General features: G+C 37.3%; 1 protein-coding gene across 4 annotated transcripts in view; it reads left to right on the forward strand.

Moving 5' to 3' along the window:
- Positions 1-2,333: 2,333 nt before the first annotated feature.
- The window catches only part of EML4 (EMAP like 4), a 144,282-nt gene continuing 126,913 nt past the window's right edge, over positions 2,334-19,702 (forward strand). For all 4 annotated transcript variants that reach the window (XM_012540246.3, XM_012540247.3, XM_031950406.1 and 1 more), the window contains exon 1: positions 2,334-2,707. In XM_012540246.3, coding sequence (XP_012395700.1) covers positions 2,683-2,707 — 25 coding nt within the window. In that variant the 5' untranslated portion in view covers positions 2,334-2,682. The remainder of the gene's footprint in view (positions 2,708-19,702) is intronic.

Below are 19,702 nucleotides of genomic sequence, written 5' to 3' on the forward strand. Positions count from 1 at the left end.
CTATTGGGGGGATAACAACACATTTAAGAGAAGTTTGAAAGTGGGGCTGGAGGATATGTGCTTTACCAAAAGTGGAACATTAAGGGGAAGTACCACAAGAGGCCCAGCAAGATAAGGTAAAAAGATAAGGAGAACTGAAAGACTCAGGGGCCGACTTCCAATTTACCATTAGAGAGGAAATAGGGGGTGATGCTCCGAGTGAAGGTAGGATGGTTTGGAATATTTGGAAGTGCCAAAAAAAAATTCTTCCTAAAGCATAAGGTTCCTAAAGCAAAATTCTTTAGTAGTTCCTTAATGCCTCCAAGATTAAAAGGTAAACTCCTTAGATTAACATTTAAATCCCTTCACAATCTGGCTCTAACTTATTTTTTCCAAATTTATTATTGCCTATGTTACTTCCCTTCATTCAATTCAACAAACATGTATTAAGTATATACTATGAGTAAGGCATTGTTCCAAGCCCCAGAAATAAAAAAAATAAATTCCTCAACTGGGAAATGGCTAAAATAAATTGTAGTACATGAATGCTGTAGCAGTAATATTCCATGAGAAATAATGATGAAAGAGTTGATTTTATGGAATCTTGGGAAGTATAAAGTGATGTAGAATGAATTGAACAGAACCAGAACAATTTATACAATGACAATATTGTAAATTTTTAAAAATAAAATAAAAACTAAGAATGCTGATTAAACCATGACCAACCATATTCCAGACGAGTTAATAAGGATGCTACCCACTTCACTGATAAGAATGCTGAGGAATTTAAGGAGTAGAATGTGACAATAAATTTTTGGTTACTGTGAATTAGTTTTAATTATACTTATCTTTTATAGGAGTTGGGTTGTTTTTCTATTTGACTAGAGTATTTAGAAAAGCAATGATGACATCCAAAAAAAAAAAAAAGGTTTTGAAAACATGTTAAATTTATAAAATTACTTTTAAAAGACTGTTTCATATATAATCTCTTTTATATTTACCTTGGATAAAGAAATTTTATTAAGCTCAGAATAAAACTTAAAACCCAAGGAAGCCCTTATGACCATCCACATTTCCTTAAGAGGAAATTAAAGCTGAGAAAAAAATAAGGGACTTGCCCAAGATCACAAATCAGCAGAGTCCAAACCTCAGGCATTTTTTAGACGACCCCTCCATTTTGTTTTTTTTCCGGTAAAGTAAAATGATGCCGGGAGAGAGAAAATGAATTGTTTTAGGTAATAATAGCATCTACCTCCCAGTATTGTTGTGAAGTAGCCAGCACCGTGCCTGACACACAGTAGGACTTTAAATTAGCTCTCCAGTAGGGCAGTGACAAGAATGGGGCCCAATTCTAAGTTCAGCGCTTTGGTTACAACATTGCATCTAGATAACCCTGTAGTCCTATGTATGACAGTATTAGAGCATTACGTAATACATATACAGTAATTATGTATCACATCCCCTGTCAGTGTCAGGCCAACAAGTCTGTTTATTTTGGTTACAGCTAGAATGGTGGGGCCGAGTCAGGTATGATCAGGTGAAGGGCAGCCAAGGATCCCCGTTTTCACTGCCTTGGTTAGTTCTTTCTATTGGAGGATGGTTCCCAGAGACTACCCACACCCATGCCAAGTGTTCTGAAAAACCGAGTTCCTCCCTCACTATTAGTTACCTTACTTCTCCCGTTTGTTCTCTCAGGAAGCCCCCGAGTTCAAATCTAGCTTCTGACACTTAATAAACTGGGTCTCGTTACAAGCGAGTAGTTGATCTGTACCAGTGGAAGGAGTTCACACACTGGGAGTCCCCAGACTGATTGGACCCGAGGATTAGACCTCCCTTTTCCCCTCCCCCCCATGGAGTCTGCTCTCCGACCAGGCCCCAAAACCGAAGCTCGGTCCCCACACCGAGCTCTGTCGCCTCTGGGAATCGTCAATGGCGGAAGCACTTGGAGGGGCCGGAGGAGGACGAAGCTCGCTCAGTTTCTCGCTGGCCCACGCCACCTCCTCAAGAGAAGTTTCACGTCCGTGGCCTGTACGAGGCTCTCTCCAGACAGCTTGCCTGAAAAGCCGCCTCAGTGCCTCGTGAGTTTGGGAAAAGACTGAGGAGGAATCGGAGGCAGAAACGGCACTATTCCCGCCGGCTCGGGGCGCAGGTCACAGAGCGCAGGCGCATCGAGTCGCCCGGCGGTTGGTCAGGAAGATTGTAAGGGGGTGGGCTAGGGAAGGAGGGGGGAGGCGATGTGACCTATCCTGGCTCTCCTCCTCGGCTCCGTCAGAGCCTGGGGGAGGAGTCGGAAGCTGGACTTCGCAGTGGGGGTGGGAGTGGGGGAGGGGAGGGACGACGGCGGCGGTGGCGGCGGCACGTGAGGCGCGGGGGGCGGGGCGCGCGCCTCTGCCTGAAAGGGAGGCCGGGAGGAGCGCGGGCCAGTGAGGCTTCCCATCCTTGCTAGGGCTGGGCGCGAGTGGGGCTGTCGGTCTCGACGGGCCGGACCGACCGACCGAAGGGCGGCCGGACGGATCGACTGAGTGACGGAGTCGAGCGACGCGACCCTAGCTGGACCCGCCCCGGCCCGGCCCGGCCCGGCCCAGCCCAGCCCGGCAGGACTCGAGCGAGTGGGGCAGGCTCAGCCGGGGCGCGCACGCCGCTTACCCCGCTGAATGAAGTGCCCGCCCCGCGGAGCCCCGATCCCTGCGCCTTGCCCGCAAGATGGACGGTTTCGCCGGTAGCCTCGGTGAGTGCGGCCGGAGACTGAGGCGGACCCGAACCCCCGCCCACCAGGGTGGGAATCCCCTCCTCCCCTCACTTAGTCTGCTTCCCACTCCTGGGGGGAGGGGGAATTCCAGCTCCGCGCTGCCCGGAGGGTGACCCCGGAACCCCCTCCCTCAGCCAGCCCCCTCGCCCCTCTACAGCCTCCTCTAGAGGCGACCGCTGTTTTCGCCCGGGAGAGGGGCCGCTCTCCCCCTCCTCTCTCCAAGCGGAGACCTCCCCTCCGCCCCCCTTCGGGTGCAAACCCCTTTAGTTTTCTGCAGGCCCGTCTCCCAGTCCCCACCCCCTGGAAGGAGGGAAGTGCAGCCCAGGTACCAGGTGAGAGGCATCCCGTGCAGCCCGGGGCCGCCTCGAGCTTGTCTCCTGGGGGTGGGGGCGGGGTCAGAAGCCCGCTTAGAATCCGAGGGAAAGCAGAAGTGCCCCTCCGGCCTGGCGAGCGGGTCTGGGGAGGAGCAGACCCGCTTAGGGGTTTCTCGTCTGGAAGGAGGGAAGGAATCCATCTCCCTTTTTGTGAAAGGGAGAAAGAAGGAAGGGGGTTAGGGAGGAGGCGCTGAGGAGGACTTGGGAGCTCGCTTTGACTCCTTGTGCTTGAAATGAATGAAGAACCCCCGAGAGAATCGTGTCGCGGTCGCCTGGAGTCCAGACTCCGGGCCGCCGCTGCAGAGAGCTGGGATCTGGGTCTGGAATTACTATTCTGTGAGGCCGGGGGATCTGGTGACTGTACAGATTGTTTCTCCCTCCATCATACCCTTGCAGATCAGTTACTGGGCTCTAGCTGATGCTGCAGTTATGTGATGCCTGCTGCTGGATTTGCATTTTGAGGTTTGGGGACCAGAAGCTGCGGGGTATTTTCTGTGGAGGGCACTCTGCTTTAGGTTTTTCCTTCCCTGTTTTTGATTTGTAAAAACCCTAGTTGGTTGACTAGTTAAACGGTACGAGGCAGTCAAAAGCCACATACACTCCCCTATTCACGTAGTTTGAGACTAGTATGGTTTTAACGGGAAACATTAACGTCAAGTCGGTATATTACAATGTTGGTTATCACAAAATATCAAAGCTCATTAGTCATACACGGTCTTCACTTGGAACAATTACAGTAATTTGTGTGGAGTAGATTGGGGCTGTGCTGAAGAAAGTCTTGGAGAATAAAGCTTTTAGACTAACTTTGACAAAGGCACCCCATTGCACATTCTCTAACCCAGTTTCACATGTATTGGGATATTTTCATTTAGAGAGGCATCAACTATACAAAGAGCTTATATTGATCTCTTTTCAATCTATATTTGGATTTGGATAACAAATCTGTCCTCTTTATTTGTAAAACAGTAGTGAGATTTAAAGGAAGATATGTGTGCCAGGCCAAAATACAACTTGAATGCCTTGGAAGTGTGGGAGCTATCGCCATTCAGTTGTTCGATGAAGAGCAGTTTTATAGTTTCCAAGCCTGGAGGAACTATAGAGATCATGGGAAAATCCCACATGGGATGGTTGAGAGTGCTGCTTTTTTCAGAGAGAGATATTGGGTGCCTCTTTGTGAATTGGTAGGATGGCAATTTTGGAGCATAGAGGTTGAGTCCAACTAACCCTCTTATGTGCACAGGTGATGAAACTGAAGCTTAGAAAAGGGAGGGATTTGGCCATATTCAGATGGGGAGGAGCATGTGCTGGGGCCAGAGTTTTAACTTGGGTCTTTCAGCTCAAGCTATGTATGGCCCTTTTTACTCCACCAGGCTGAATCTGAAGTTGGCTCCATTAAGTTAGAAATTGTAATTGCTTTAGAGTTAATAAAGGTAATGTGGTGGAGGGATATTTCTCAACCCTTGAGATAGATTTTGAAGTAAGTAAGAGGGATTTAGAGTTACACAGGAATTTGTCTAGGGATTCAACTTTTTAAAGTGGATTAAAGCCATTGTTGCATTTGGATTTCTTTCATTTTTAAACTCCCTTCTTTGGGTATTATGTAAATAGACTTTTTCTTTAGAGACCTTGTTACCTAAGGAGCAGAAAAGATACTTTGATGCCTGCTTCTTAAGGAGGGGAGGTGATGACAGTAGAGAGGGAAGAAAATGGTTCCTGGCAGTGTTTTCCGGAGCTGCTCTTGGAAGATACTTCCCAGCAGGAGCTGTGTATTTGTTTTTATGTCTCTCTAGGAAGAGTAAATCTAGGCCCCAATCCTAATTGAAACCTTAAAGAGGGTTATGTGGTTAGGGAAAGAAAGTGATAACATAGTATATTTTACTGATGAGCTTACTTAACACATTTGCAAATTGTTGTTCCTGCATATATAATCTTAGTTCAGGACTTGGAATTGTTCTTCTGGTCATTTCAGTCTTGTGTTACTCTTTAAGACTCCAATTGGGGTTTTCTTGACAAAGAGACTCGAGTGTTTTACCATTTCCTTCTTCAGATCATTTTGTAGATGAGATAAGTAAACAAGGTTAAGTGACTTGTGCAGAGTCACACAACTAGTTGTGTCTGAGGCCATATTTGAATTTAGGTCTTCCTAATTCCAGGAAGTACTCTCACATTGGTCTAAATAGCCAAAGTTTTGTGAATTTTACTTAAAAGATAAGCAGCTTAAACTCTGGCAGATATTTGAACTGAATAAGAATTTAAAATATGATTTTTAAAATCCTTAGGAGACTCACTATTTGACAGAATTTTGTGGTGAATAAGTTTTGTGATGTGAGCAATCTGCTTATAACTGCCTCTTAATTTTTATTTTAAATTTCAGAGTTTGTTCAGTTGAATTTTGTTAAGTGGGGGCACACTGTTATTAGTATGTATAATTTGTGATTTTTAACTACAGCCAAGAATTTGTGTTAAGTTTTCTGAAACAATAGAAGATTGTGAAGAAATTAGTTTTCAGTTGTAATATTACCTGCCCCTTGGTGTTACTTCTAGTTCAGGAAAGCATATTTAAGGCCTTTTATCTAACCCAAACTGAAGATCTTCAGGCATACTAGTGGGCAGATACTTGTGTACTGGTATTTGCCTTAGTTTATTAATTTATGTTATGGGTTTGTTTTTTTAAAGAACTACTCTTTGGAAATGCTCCCCACCCCTCACCCCCAAAGAAATTTAGGTTAGTCTATTAACCCTACCCCAATACCTTACTAAGTTTTTTTTGCTATATTCTCTTCTAAACCTTTACTAACCTTATATATGTTATGTATTATATATTTCTTATATATATTATATATGAAAGATAAAAAAAAAAAAACCTTTCTGGTCTTGATGAAATTATATCTCTTGAATAAAATTTGAATTAAAAATGAAATTAAAACTCTTCAGAGTTGAATACATTTAGAGACTCTCAATCATAATTTAAAATTTTAAAACCAATCTTTAAAATTTGTCCCCAAATTATTCTTATTCAGTGTTTGTCCTTCCTTCCTTTTTCTTCCCTTTTCTTCCCTTTCATCCTTTCCCAATTGGAATGTCTTACCCAGGGGTGATACAAGCTACTAAGGGTTAAGGGTCTGAGTTGGGATTTGAACTGAGATATTCTTGAATCCAGGGGTAGCGTTCCAACTAGCTGCCTGAGGGTTCACACTTTAGATAAAGCATATTTATTTGTTTTTGAGGTTAAAATTTTTTTTTAAGATTTTTTAAAAGAAGTTTAATAAAGTTTCAAAAAAATTGTAAAATTACTATATTAATCTCATTTCTGAATTTATTTTGAAGTTCATATTAAATGAGGTTAGTAACTACAAAAATGGTTATTGATATGGCTGTATATTTATAATTGATAAAGTGGAAATGTACAAGAATTTGTGAAATTTACAAAACTTTATAATAATTAGCATCACAGTATTGGTAAACTCAAGTTTTCCTTGAAAACATTTTTACATATACCTTGAAAGACCTATAAACTTTACTACTCTTAAATCCAACTCTTATCTTACCAAATATATATGTGTGTGTGTGTGTGTATACATTTTTATTAACATACATTAATTGTCAAACAAGACAATTAGAAATGCCTGAGTATTTTATATAAAAATGCCCTACTTGTAATTGCAATAAAAGGAGAAAATAATGGAAACCCTAGAGTAGGAAATGACTGTTGTAGCCTAGAATTTGTGATGAGAAAAAGAAGAGAGTTCAAGGTAGTCTGATAGGTCCTCTACACTTTTACATTTATAAAAGATTCAGAGAGAGGATAAATACAGTGGATTAAAATTCTACATTAATCTGTTTAGGAAGATGGGAAGATGTGAAGAAATCTCTAGGAAATTCTGAAGGCACAAAGAATAATGACCATTAGGAAGAGAAGCTATTTAAAGAGGCTGCTGGGACTTCACAGGGAATTAATTCATGAAACAATTTAATTTTTTCCCTAATGACTTCCTTTTCCTTTTTTCCTCCTTTCTTAACCTCCTTTTCTTCCTTCTTCCTTCCCCCTTTCCGTCTAGTATGCTGGTAAATTATGAAATGCTTTATTATTTACTTAGATTTTTTTGTAAAGCATGTGACTGGATTTGTCACCACTTTTATTAATCAGATGGAGATATGTGGATTAGATGATACTGATATTATTCTGATTCAAATCTTGGCTCAGTTGCTGGACTCTGAGTACTGTCATTGATCATCATCAATTTGGGATGAAATTGTCCTTCTAGTAGCAATAAGTGCTTGGTCCTATGCTATTTAATATTTTTATCAGTAATTTGGAAAAGACAGGATGTGTTTATCAAATTTACAGATGATGAAAAATGGGAGGACTTCAAAAAAATCTAAACAAGTTGTAATAGTGAGTTAAATATAAAAAGATAAAGTATAATTTAATGAAATGTTAAATTACACTTCTATGGAAAAAGCCCTTTTCACAAATACAGGAAATATACTCTTTTCCCCTGCCTCTTGACATCCATGATTTCTTTCAGTACTCCGCTCATGAATCACCTTTGGCAGGAGGCCTTCTTTTTCCCTCTCCCCAGCCAGTTGAGCCTTCCCCTTTAAAGTTCATATCTTATATATGAACCAACTTATTATTATATATATGATCCACCTTATTTATATATGTGTTGTTTGAATCATTTTCCATCTTGTCTGACTCTTTATGCGCTCCCCAATTGGGGTTTTTTAAATAATGAAGTATTGCCATTTTGTTTTCCAGCTCATTTTACAGATGAGGAAACTGAGGCAAATTTGCTCAGGTTACACTTGCTCTGGTTCATACAGCTGATGAGGCCAGATTTGAACATAGGAAGATGACTCTTCCTGACTCCAGACCCAACATTTTATCCACTATGTCACTTAGTCTCCTCCATTAAGAGAAAGTAAGGGACTAAACATTTATTAAGGACCTGTTATGCACAAAATACTATGTTTTTACAAGTAGTGTTTATCCTGAAAACAACTTTTGAGAGAGGTACTATTATTATCCACATTTTATATTGAGGAAAAGGAGGTAGGCAGGTTGTACAAAATGATTTTTACAGGTCACATGCTTTGTAAATTTCTGAAGTCGGATTTGAAAGAAGCAAGTTATCTTAAAGTCAGGGACTGTTTTTTGCAGGATGGTTGGAGGAACAATTAGCACAACGCCTGGCAAATAGTAGTAGAGTAGTTTAATACATATGTGTTAAATTTTTTTTAATGTGGGGGGGAGTTATGGGGGTTTGAATGACTACAAATTTGTTAGAGTGTATTCAAGAGTAAAAACATCAACAAAGTTAATTGAAGTCTTCGGCTTCATTAAGAAAGACATGTCTGCCCTGATCAAATTATATCTAGACTATTGTGTTTTACATTTTAGTAAGGAAATTGGTAAACTGGAGGTTGTATGTTTATTGTTTGTTCCCCTATATAGTCAGCCAGTGTTTATTTTATCCTTTAACCAGGATGGTTAAAGAGGAGGCTATCATTCCATCTTTTTTTTTTTTTTTTTGCTGAGGCAATTGGGGTGAAGTGACTTGCCCAGGATCACACAGCCAGGAAGTGTTAAGTGTCTGAGGTCAGATTTATATCATGTCATTGTTAAGGATCATTTGAAAAAATTGCCAATGTTTAGCTTCAAGAAGACTTGGAGTACCACAACTATTTTCAAGTATTGAGAAGGCTTTGATGTTGAAAAAAAAATTAGGCTTGTGTGACCATTTGTTGATAATGCGATAAAAGGTAATTAATCATGAATCAGATATAGATTTGGACTAGATGACATCTATAGGCCCTTTGAATTCAGGGATTCTGTAATATAATTGTTTAGATGGATATTTTTTTTTTTTTTGGAGTAACCTAATAAATTTTATTACCTCTATAATTCATTATCAAAAAAGATCTTTTTACAAAGTATCCCAGCAACTTTTTAACAATACATCAATGAAATATATAATACCCATAGTTTGTTTAGTACTATGTTATGACCCTGTGAGGAAACAAATGAACTACCAATGTAGTTTCTGCTCTCTAAAAACCTAATTATTTTAATCCTGGATGCCAATTTTCAAGTATGTGTGAAGTTACCAAAACTGAAAAAGTATAAACATTGAGAATGCATATATATGGTTGTTGTTGTTGTTGTTATGAGTTAATGTCAAATATATCACATAAGACAGGAGACTATAAATCTCCCTAAAGGAGTTTCTCTGAACAATTTCCCTTTCCCTTGAACTCCCTGATATTTTAAATTTTAGAATGAGTGCCAGTTTCCATTGAAAGAGGGAGTCTTTTTGAAATGAGTACCAGTTATGTGCAGCCCTGGGAATACAGAGATAGAGGATCCTAGTCCTTGAGCTAGGATTTAACAGTCTAATTGGAGAGCTAACACATAGACACTTTGGCATTTTAGCTTCAGAAAATTTCTGATTATGTAAAACTAGTATTTTATAATATTTCTTTGATATCAGTTTATGAATTTATGTCTGGAAAGAGAAGGAAATAACATTCCATGGGAGAGAATTCACTATATCATTCCTTTTAAATAGTAGGCTACTATTCTCTCTCCTCAGATTACTGTCTTTCCATCTTTCTAACTCTTACATAGTTTATCTTCAAAACATAGTTTATCCTGCTTTCCTTGAGTTTTTCCTGGCTGCTCTAGTATGTGTTACTCTCACTTATCTGAAGTCCTGTATTTATGAGAATATCTCTTGGCATTTCAAATAAAAAATCTTTATTCTTTTATTATGTGTTTCTTTATCCTGGTTTTTCAAATTAGAAGTCCTTCTGGTGGACTAGGATTAACAATGACTTTTTTCCTTTGTGTCCTGTGTAGGTGCCATGATACTACATATATAGTTGCTTAGTTTGATTTTATTGCATTTGATATAATCTGACTTACTACTAAGAGTCATTGAGCTAACTGAAAATCATAACCAAGGAAAGCCTGAATAGCATATATCGAAAATCATAAATGGATGCTCCCATTTCTGTTAGAACCAGAGAGCAAAGTGAAAATAAAAAGGATCGTTACTTACCTACTTCCTGAAAAAACCTCCAGTTGAAGTAGATGGGATTTAGTTTTCCTTTCACTCAAATAGCCACCTGCTGCTAAATTTTTTGAGTTTGTTTGCTGTTGAGGGTTTTTTGCCCCTCCCCCAATCTTGAATAAACAAACTAAATGTGAGTGAAGGACTTATGGATGAAAGTGTTTTAATACTTCCCCCCCCCTTTTTTTTTTTTTTTTTTTGTCATTCATAAATCTTGTGTCTTGTGTTAGATTTTATTGAAGTTGCTGAATAAGTTAGAATAATAGAAGTACTTATTACTGTTTTATATGTTTATAATATATACACATATATGTGTGTATGTTATGCTAAATGAGAATTTATTGTTTGTTTGGAAAACTAAGTAGTCGAGAAAAATAGATCTAAATTATATGGCTCAAATAGTTTTATTTTATTGAAAGATTTCACCCTCCCCAAATAATTGTGGTTATTACCTCTCTGATCCCAAAATGACAGAATTGATTTCTATTTTAGTATGTTTCTCAAGGTAGAACCACCAATTTCTTTGGATCAGTGCATGGATATTTTCCTCCTACTTTTGAAAAAGGAAATCCTAATTTCAATACAGTAATGTATGTTACTGTAATGTATATTATTCTCTTTGAAGTTTGTTCTATCTCTAGAATTAAGGTCAAAGTATATCTTGGCACTTGGTACTCATTTTTGTTTGGTCTTGAAGCTTCTTATTAGTACAGTCCTATTTATATCTTTATAAGAATATTTAATTCATACATAATTTTATATGGCAAAGTAAATTTATGATCAAGATGAATGATATACTAGGAAAAATAAAATTTGCTTTTTTCTAGGTGCTGTTTATAGTCATATGAGTATAATTATGAATATAGTTTTAACAGGTGTGAGTGAAGAATGTGTTCTTACTTAGCTCATTTATTTAATGAATGCTGCTTAATGCTGCTATTTTGTGATTGATCCCTCTGTAGGCCACTTAGCCCCATCTTACACATAAGCAGATACTACTACCCCTTTAGGCTTTTTGCATTGATCACAACAGGATCTAAATCATATTGCAAGTAATCGGGATAGGGATAGCACCTCTGTTGAAAATGTAACTATAATGTGCCTTACTGATAGTAATATACTTCCTATGCCCCTGACACATAATAAGTATTTAATAAATGCTTGCAGATTTTATAAAATTAAAGTAGCAGAAATCTGATTTTTTTTAAAATTTCCTCCTTAAGAATAGGAATTTTTCTAAAAATAGGAATAATTCTTTGTATTTGCATCTCTTGCACAATTTGCCTTAGCACAATTTCTTGCATCTAGTAGGTATTTAATAAATCCTTATTGCTTGATTCCTTTTCACCTACGGCCAATTTCTGTTTCATCCATTTTCTCTTGTGTGGTTAGTATAGGATTTCAGTTGTGTTTTTAATAGGTAGAGTAGAATTAGGAAAATCTTAGTCTAAGGCTATATCTATTTAAATCATTTAACTTTTGTTTGTGTCAGTTTCCTCATCTGTAAAATAGGGACGATGATAATAATATTGTACTTCCTTTGTTGTGAATATAAAACCTATTTAAAATCCAGTGTAAACCTTAAAACTCTATGTAAATTATAGCTATTTATTATTCTAAAAACCCAAAATTGTCTTTTGCCAGTTTCTGGATTCTTTCACCCTCTTCTGAGACCTCAAATCAGATTGAATAAAACTGGAATTATTCTGCAATTCTGAATCATTTCCTTAGTAAGGAAATTGTAGTGTCCTCAGCATCTCTGGGCAATTGAATTTACCTAGTAGCTATCAGAATGTAAGCCTGAATTATTCAACCTTGTGAGGTCAGTTCTGTTCTATAAATGCTGTGTTTCCTGCATTGTCAATTTAATTAAACAGCAACAAACATTAAAGTGCCCACTATCAACAAGGCCCATTATGCTGTGCCAGAGAAATAAGCATAGTCTCTGCTAGTGAGTGATATTCCTAAAGCAGGTTTGGCTATTCTATTGCCAGGTATTAATGCATTCCTTGATGTTGCTGTTAGCGCTTTGGAACCTAATACAAACACCTCTCTTATTTAAAATCTTTTACAACCTGAACTCCGATCTATCTTTCCAGCCCTTATTATGTCTTACTCTTTTCATAAATTCTATGGCCCAGTCACAGTGTCCTTGCTGTTTCTCCCATCATATTCTATCTCCTACTGTGTGTCTTTGCATAAAATATTTGTTTCCCTCCTTCCTCCTCCCCATGTCAGGAATGTACTCTCTCCTCACTTCCATCTCCTGGAATTTCTAGTTTCCTTCAAAATTCAACTCTGGGTCACTTCCAACATGAATCCTTTTCTTGTTTCCCTTACCAACCTCTCCCTTCTAAAACCCTGCATTTATATTGCATATACTTATGTGTGAGAGGTAGTAAAGCATAATCCGTAGAGATTAAGGCCTGAGTTGGGAAGACCTGCAGGGATTTCTTCTTATGATTGATACATATTGGGTGATCCTGGCCAAATTCCTTAATGTCTCAGTGCCTCACACTACTCTCTAAGGCTCTACTGTATAAGTTGCAGAGATGGTACTGATTTGCACTGATTGAACATTAGATAGGGTTTCTTCATTTTTTGACTATGTATATAAAATCAAATATGGAGCACAAGTTATTGAATATTTTTCATCTCTTCCAAATTCTTTTTTTTCCTTCATGTTTAATATTGCATTGTTTTGATGGTCCTTTTAATTATAAATATAGTGGTTACTTTTCCCCCTCCCATGGAAAAATATGAATCTTTTTTCCCCTTCCCCCGCCCCTCCACAATGCAGTTGGTTTTTCTCTAATATATATGGTCTGAGGTAATGTTTGCATTTTTTTGGTTGTTATTCTACAAAGGTAATAGCTACATTGTTCCTACTTGTGTATGTTTTTTTTTGTTAATAGGATGACTTTTAGCTACAAAGACTTAGGGCTATTTAATAATATATTTTTAACCTTATTTTCTTGTCTCCTTGGTTTTTAATGGTCAGTAGTTATTAAACTAAAATAAGGATATCTATTAATGATGGAAAAGTTCCAAGGATATTCTGTATATAAGAGTTTAGAGAATTCCAGACAGCTGTTTGGGGGTGGTAATGGCAGTAAACTGTGGGTTACATGAATAAGATGAGATCACTGCCTGACCTTTTTCCCTTCCGCCCTTTAAACACCTACTCTGGCAGTCAAAAGTAGATGAGCTACTGAACTTCAATTGGCTGCTTAGTGATAGCACCTATAAAGATGATTGTGAATGACTATTTTGGGATTGTTTTTTAGGGGGAAGTGTATTAGAAAAGGGTGACAAAATTTTGATGGCAATGGGGATTACAACTTTTTAAGGGTTTTAGGTTAAAAAAAAAAAATTCAGGAATCATTATATGGTGTAATGTTCTTTTGTGACTTTTGAGTATCTCTGTTTTTTCTATCTGTAACCATTTCTCCAGCATGTTACTATAGACTCCTACAGCCTTTAGTTTGACCCATGCAATTTAACCATTACTTAGGGTAAGACTATATAATTCAATATTACCTATTTTTCTTCCCAATTATGTTGTAAGCTTCATAGGAGCAGGAATGTGTTTTATGTTTTTGGGTATCTGCAGTACCATGTACCTAGTGGAAGTCAGTTATTTATCTCTGTTGTTTAACTTGACTCTTTTGTGCTAAATTGGGGAAACACGGATTAATAGACATAGATATTTTAATAAATTTTTATTGGTTGATTACTTGTCTTTTTTTTTAGAGACAGATTCTTATCCATCAATTATAATGCACATGCACATAAAATTGTATCCGATTTGTGAATTAAATTACAGTGTATAGAAGAAGGCTGGTATACTGTACCATAATGATTAAGGCAACAGTAGCAAAAAGGATGCATTCAAAGGATTTCAGTTATTATATTCTGAATTATATAATATTCTTATTATTATGTATGTATATAAAGTGTGAAACCTTTAGTAATGTTTCATATGCAATTGAATCTGTGGCTCACAGTTTGTTTTAGTTTGGTCCATTTTTTGCCTTCTGTAGGACCCAAAACTCTGGGTCACGCTGAACCAAATTTGAAATGTAATTGAGAAATATTTAGCAAAATAATAATTTGTAGTTTTCTAAATCAGTATAGGGATCCTTTTCATTTTAAGTTTGATACTAGTGCTGTATAAAACCTCAAACTAATTTTATATTTCTTGTAATGAAAATCCATAGAAACTATTGTCAGAATTTGTTTTTCACTCATTCAACAAACATTCTAATGCCACTGTTAAAAAAAAAAAAAAAAAAAAGTACTGTGTTAAACATTGTGTTGGGCCTGGAGCCAGAAAGACTATAGTGTAAATTCAGCCTCACTTAACTAGTTGTGTGACCCTGGGCAAATCATTTGATCCTGTTTGTTTGTTTGTTTGTTTTTCAGTTCCTCATCTGTAAAATGAGCTGGAGAAGGAAATGGCAAACCAGTATTTTGGCCAAGAAAACCGCAAATGGAGGCATGAAGAGTTGAATGTGATTAAACAACAATAACAAAAATGCTAGACACTTTTGGTTTAAAAAATAATAATAATGGACTTGGCCCACAATTTATAGTATGGAAGAGATAAAACATATAAAAAATTATGATGTGAAATATGAACACATAAAAGAAGTAGAAATAAAGTGTATCATGAATTCAGAAGTGTGGGAACATTTTTGCTGAGGAGCAAAAGTTTGGGGAAATTTTCATAGAGGTGGCAGTTGAGGTAGATCTTAAAGGATGATTAATTAGTATTTCCATAAATAGTACTGGAGAATAAGGCTTTACAGGTATAAGGAATAGCTTAAGATAAAGTACATGTTAGGAAATACTGAAAAAAAATCCAATTTTCTTGGACTTTAGACTAGGGATTTATTGTTATTTGGTTGTTTTTCAGCCATGTCTGGCTCTTTATGTTCCCATCTGGGGGTTTTCTTGGCAGAAATACCATAGTAGTTGGCCATTTCCTTCTCCAGCTCATTTTACAGAAGAGGAAACTGAGGCAAATGGGATTATGACTTGGCCAGGGTCACACAACTAATAAGTGTCTGAGACTGTATTTAATGTTAGGAGGATGAGTCTTCCTGCCTCCAAGGCCAGCACTCTATCTACTTTGCCTGCCAGCACTCTATCTACTTTGCCTGCCAGCAACTCACTTTGAAGGGAGCAGTTTGGGTTGAATTAGGAGATCAGAAGCCAGACAGTGGACCATAGCTCAGAACAGTGAGAGGAATGTAAGTGGGGGTATGGTTGTAGACTTTTTGACTTTTTAAGATGTGGCCATAAAAGGCAAGAGAGATAAAAGTCATGGACACATCACACAAGAGACTTTTTTGAAAATGGGGCAAAACATGAACAAGTTTATAGTCAGAAAGCAATAAATAGGGGGAGATTGAAGATGATGATAGGCAAAGTGCTGGACCAGTGTTATGGAATGGGATCACTTGTTCATGTTGAGGGATTTGTCTTGGCAAGAAGGGCCACATATGAAATGAGACAAGGGTGAAAGAGAATAGTGATAGGATACATCTGGGTGATTTGACATGAAGAGAGGAAGAGAAAAGGAGCTTCTTTTAGTGAATGGCTTCTGTTTTTTTTTTTTTTTCAGTAAAACATGAGACTATTCTTTGCTGAGAAACAGGAACAGGGTGGGATATGGTAAGTTTGAGGAGGAATGAAAAAGTTTGAAAGAGCTACTATATTGAGTGGGATGGTTAATTAGGTATAAAAGGATTGTCTTGTAAGCAGGGAGGGCCCAATTCAGAATATATAACATAAAAATATATAGACCTAGTCAGCAAGATATTGTGATATTTCTCCAGCTTCATTTTAGCCACATGTGTGTAGAAGAGAAGACATGGTGAGAGTGATCCAAAACTGATACTTGACAGGGCAAAATTGGTGAGTGATATGATAGGATAACATAAGCTATGAGAGATAACAGAGGATTGAGAAGATGACATTATTGACTTGGAACTTGTTCACCAACAGGTAAAAAGAGTGAAAATAGGAGAGTATCTACTGCAAGGGTGATGGTCTGGGAGTGAATAGATTAGAGGACCAGGTATAGACAAAAGAAACCCTGGTTTGAGGTTGCTAGGCAGAGGATGAGGTAGAATGACAATAGATTGTGAACAGAGAAAGGAATTTCAAAGTTTATGAACATGGAAGTGGTTGATGACATTCTCTATGTATGTGAAGGACTAGGTCTAATGAAATGAGTAAATTGAGACTAGTCAGGTTAAGGTGTTTAAAGCATATTAATATGTATGTTGAAGTTCCCTAGTATGAGGGTAAGAATTAGCAAACTGATGAAGATTGTGATCCATTTACCAAACTAATTGAGAAAAATGGGGAGTTAACTAGAAGATTGGTAGACAATAGCTACTAGGATTGAGTGAATTTCAAAGGAGGAGACATGATGGTAGAAGAACCTGTAAAAGGGGGGAATGGGGAGTGAAGTACTGTTCCAATTTCCCCACTTCAGCTAAAGAATGAAAGTGCAGCTATTGCTGGAAAGGGTGGCCTGACATGGGGATGTCAGGTCTCATTACCTGAAACGGAGATTTTAAGATTGTTGACTTTGAAATAGGTATTCCTGGCATCATAATAAAAGGGGTAGGATGGGTAGCTTTAGATGAGGACATTTGAAGAGAGAGGTGGATTTAAGACTATGAGAATAAGTTATCCAGTGTTCAGGAAAGGGAATGGATGTTCAGAATCTAGGAAAGCAGAATTTTTTTTGGGGGAGGAGAGGGGACTGTTGAGTTGTTACTGATTGGGGGAAAAAAAGTACTTAGATTTTCATTGCCCATATGCTTTTTTTGACCTAAGTGGAGTCCCTAAGGGCCTTAGATAGTTATGCAAAGAAACTGGAATTTAGTGCTAAAGGTTTTCCTCCTCTTCCTCCAGCTCAGAAACCAAACTGAAGATTTGAATTAACTTTTTTCGTTTTCCCTGGGAGGAAGGAGTCTAGTGTCTATTGAGATATTGCTTCCCCTCTTACCTAGAGAACCTCAAGACCAGCCTGGAGATTTGCCTGATGGAATAGTTACCTCTTCCCTAACCACAGAGACAGAAAACTGGTTTAATGGATTGGTGCTTTCTCTCCTAATTTCATAGTCCAGAGACTGGTTTGAAATAGAATAACATCTCCCCTCACTAAAAAGGCAAAAGACTAGTTTCCAAAGTTTAGTCAGAACTGAAAAGCTTTGAATATTGTTTTATTCTTTGTTTTTATTTTTGTTGATATGTATGCTCCTAAACGAGGATATAAAATTTGAGTTGCTTTTCTGCATTTTTCATATTTGTCATTTTTTATCAGGAGACAAATACATATTACTTCAAACATACTAACCTCCTCCCTATTTCTTAGCCTACTTAAGGTCCATGATCTTATTCCTTCCCTGTTATATACGATAGGTATATGGACATGCTGTTGGTCTTGTTTTTACTCATAGTTGTTTACTCATAGTTGTTAAAACAATGTTGAACAGTAGTTAAAGATAAAACTATTTTATCTGACCATGAAGCTCTCCCTAGTCCCTATACCTTGTAAACATATTTTTTTTCTTCACCAAGATTTGGAATCTTTTTCATTACTTCCTTTCTTTTCCATTCTTAGCCTTTTAGTGAATCGAATGTATTCTTTGCTTAGTAAACTTTAGTGACTACCTAATACATTTAAGATCAACCCTAAATTCATAGATTTGGCATTTAAAAGTCTTCACAACTCTGAGTTTTTCAGCCATATATATATATATATATATATATATATATATATATATATATATATATCTGTTTTTTAAAGTTTATATGGATATTATCCACATCATTATCATACATCATTAGAATTATATCTCAGAGAGCCATTTCATATGACAAATAGTATTTGGGGGGGGGGGTAGAAGTCCAAAAACATGTATACTGTGTGACACCTGTAGACTTCCCATCTTCCTAAGAAGGGGTGGGGGCATGAGCTGGATGTGCCTTCTCATCTTTATTAATTCCAGTCCTTATTTAATCTTTATCATTTTGTTACATTTACTTTGCCTTTTTATATGAGCTTAACTTGTATTAGAACAATAAAGCATCAAAAGAACCCAGAAACTTTTTTAATCATGCCAATATTTAACTTAACTGTCAAAAGAAAACTACCCGGTAGCCAAAAGTAATCTTGATAGCTTTTTAACCATTGTATTTATTTATATATTCTGTGATCCAATCAATCAGTTCTCTATTTCCTATATCTATGCCTTTCAATGCAGTGGCTGTCCCCTATCCTGGAATGTACTCACCTTACTTACATTGCTGCCTCTTAAAATTCCTAGTTTCTCTCAAGATGCTCAAACACCATAATTAGGGTAAAGACTTTAGTGAATTGGATGGATTCAGGGGAAAACAAAAACTATGTTAATTCTACTCACTGGATAGGGACAAGTAGGAAGAAAAGCCAGCCTTGGAAAGAGATTTTAAAGATATGTGTGATATTAGTGGGGAGTCTAGGTATGTAATCAAGAAAATAGTGCTGTTGGAAGAAGATACTGAAAAGTTTTAAGGGTACAATGGAAGTACTGATAAAGATAAAGCAAGCATTGGGGCATTAGCATTCAGCTAGAGATAGTTAGAAAAGTATTGATTTTGGACTTGGGATTTCAGTTAAAATCCTCTGTGTGACCTTTGGCATAATTGCTCATCATACAGATCATATCCTACCAAGTTTTAAAACTCGGTATCTTATCAAGTCACCCTCAGTTGCCTTTCATATCTATTTGGAGGGCTGTAGCATTAAAATCCTCTCAAAGTCTTCTCTTATAGAGTGCTCACAACCTTTCATATAATTCCACTTTCTACTTTACAGCACACCATTCCCCTACCAGGTAAAGTCCTGGGTGGTTACCTCTCCTACTTTTCAGCTTCATTTGTTTCTCTGCTTCCTCTATTAGATTTTGAAGGCAGGAACCATCTCTCTTTTTCTTAATTTTATCCCCAGGGCTTATCACATACTTGACACATAGAGTTGACTCTTAATAAATTTTTATGTAATTGAAGAATTTTATCTCAGTGGTTCTCTTCATTATCTATATATAAAATGAGAAGTTTGAAATACAATAAATGATTTTTAAGCTCTTTTCCACCTCTAAATCTTTGATTCCATTAATTTCAGTCAAATGATTTTTCTATAGTGCAAAATACATTTTGTTTCTTATCAAACATTTTTTAACTTAGTAAAAGAAAAAAAATGAAACCCATTTTATAAGGAATCTCTTATGCCTGTGATAATACCATATATTATTCTTTGAGAAGTGCAGTGATAGAAGTTATTGTTAAATGTTCCTCTTGTTAATGCTGAATAAAGCATATTCTCCAAGAGTATTTGCCTCTAATGAAGAATGTACTGTTCAAGATCCAGATGAGATCTTCAGGATTCCTCTAGAGGTCTTCTTGATGCTAATACCATCAAGCCCTAGAAAATGAAAGGGTGTCTTTGGTAAATTTCATAA

Source organism: Sarcophilus harrisii, chromosome 2 (genome assembly GCF_902635505.1).
Source record: "Sarcophilus harrisii chromosome 2, mSarHar1.11, whole genome shotgun sequence".
Taxonomy (NCBI): Eukaryota; Metazoa; Chordata; class Mammalia; order Dasyuromorphia; family Dasyuridae; genus Sarcophilus; species Sarcophilus harrisii.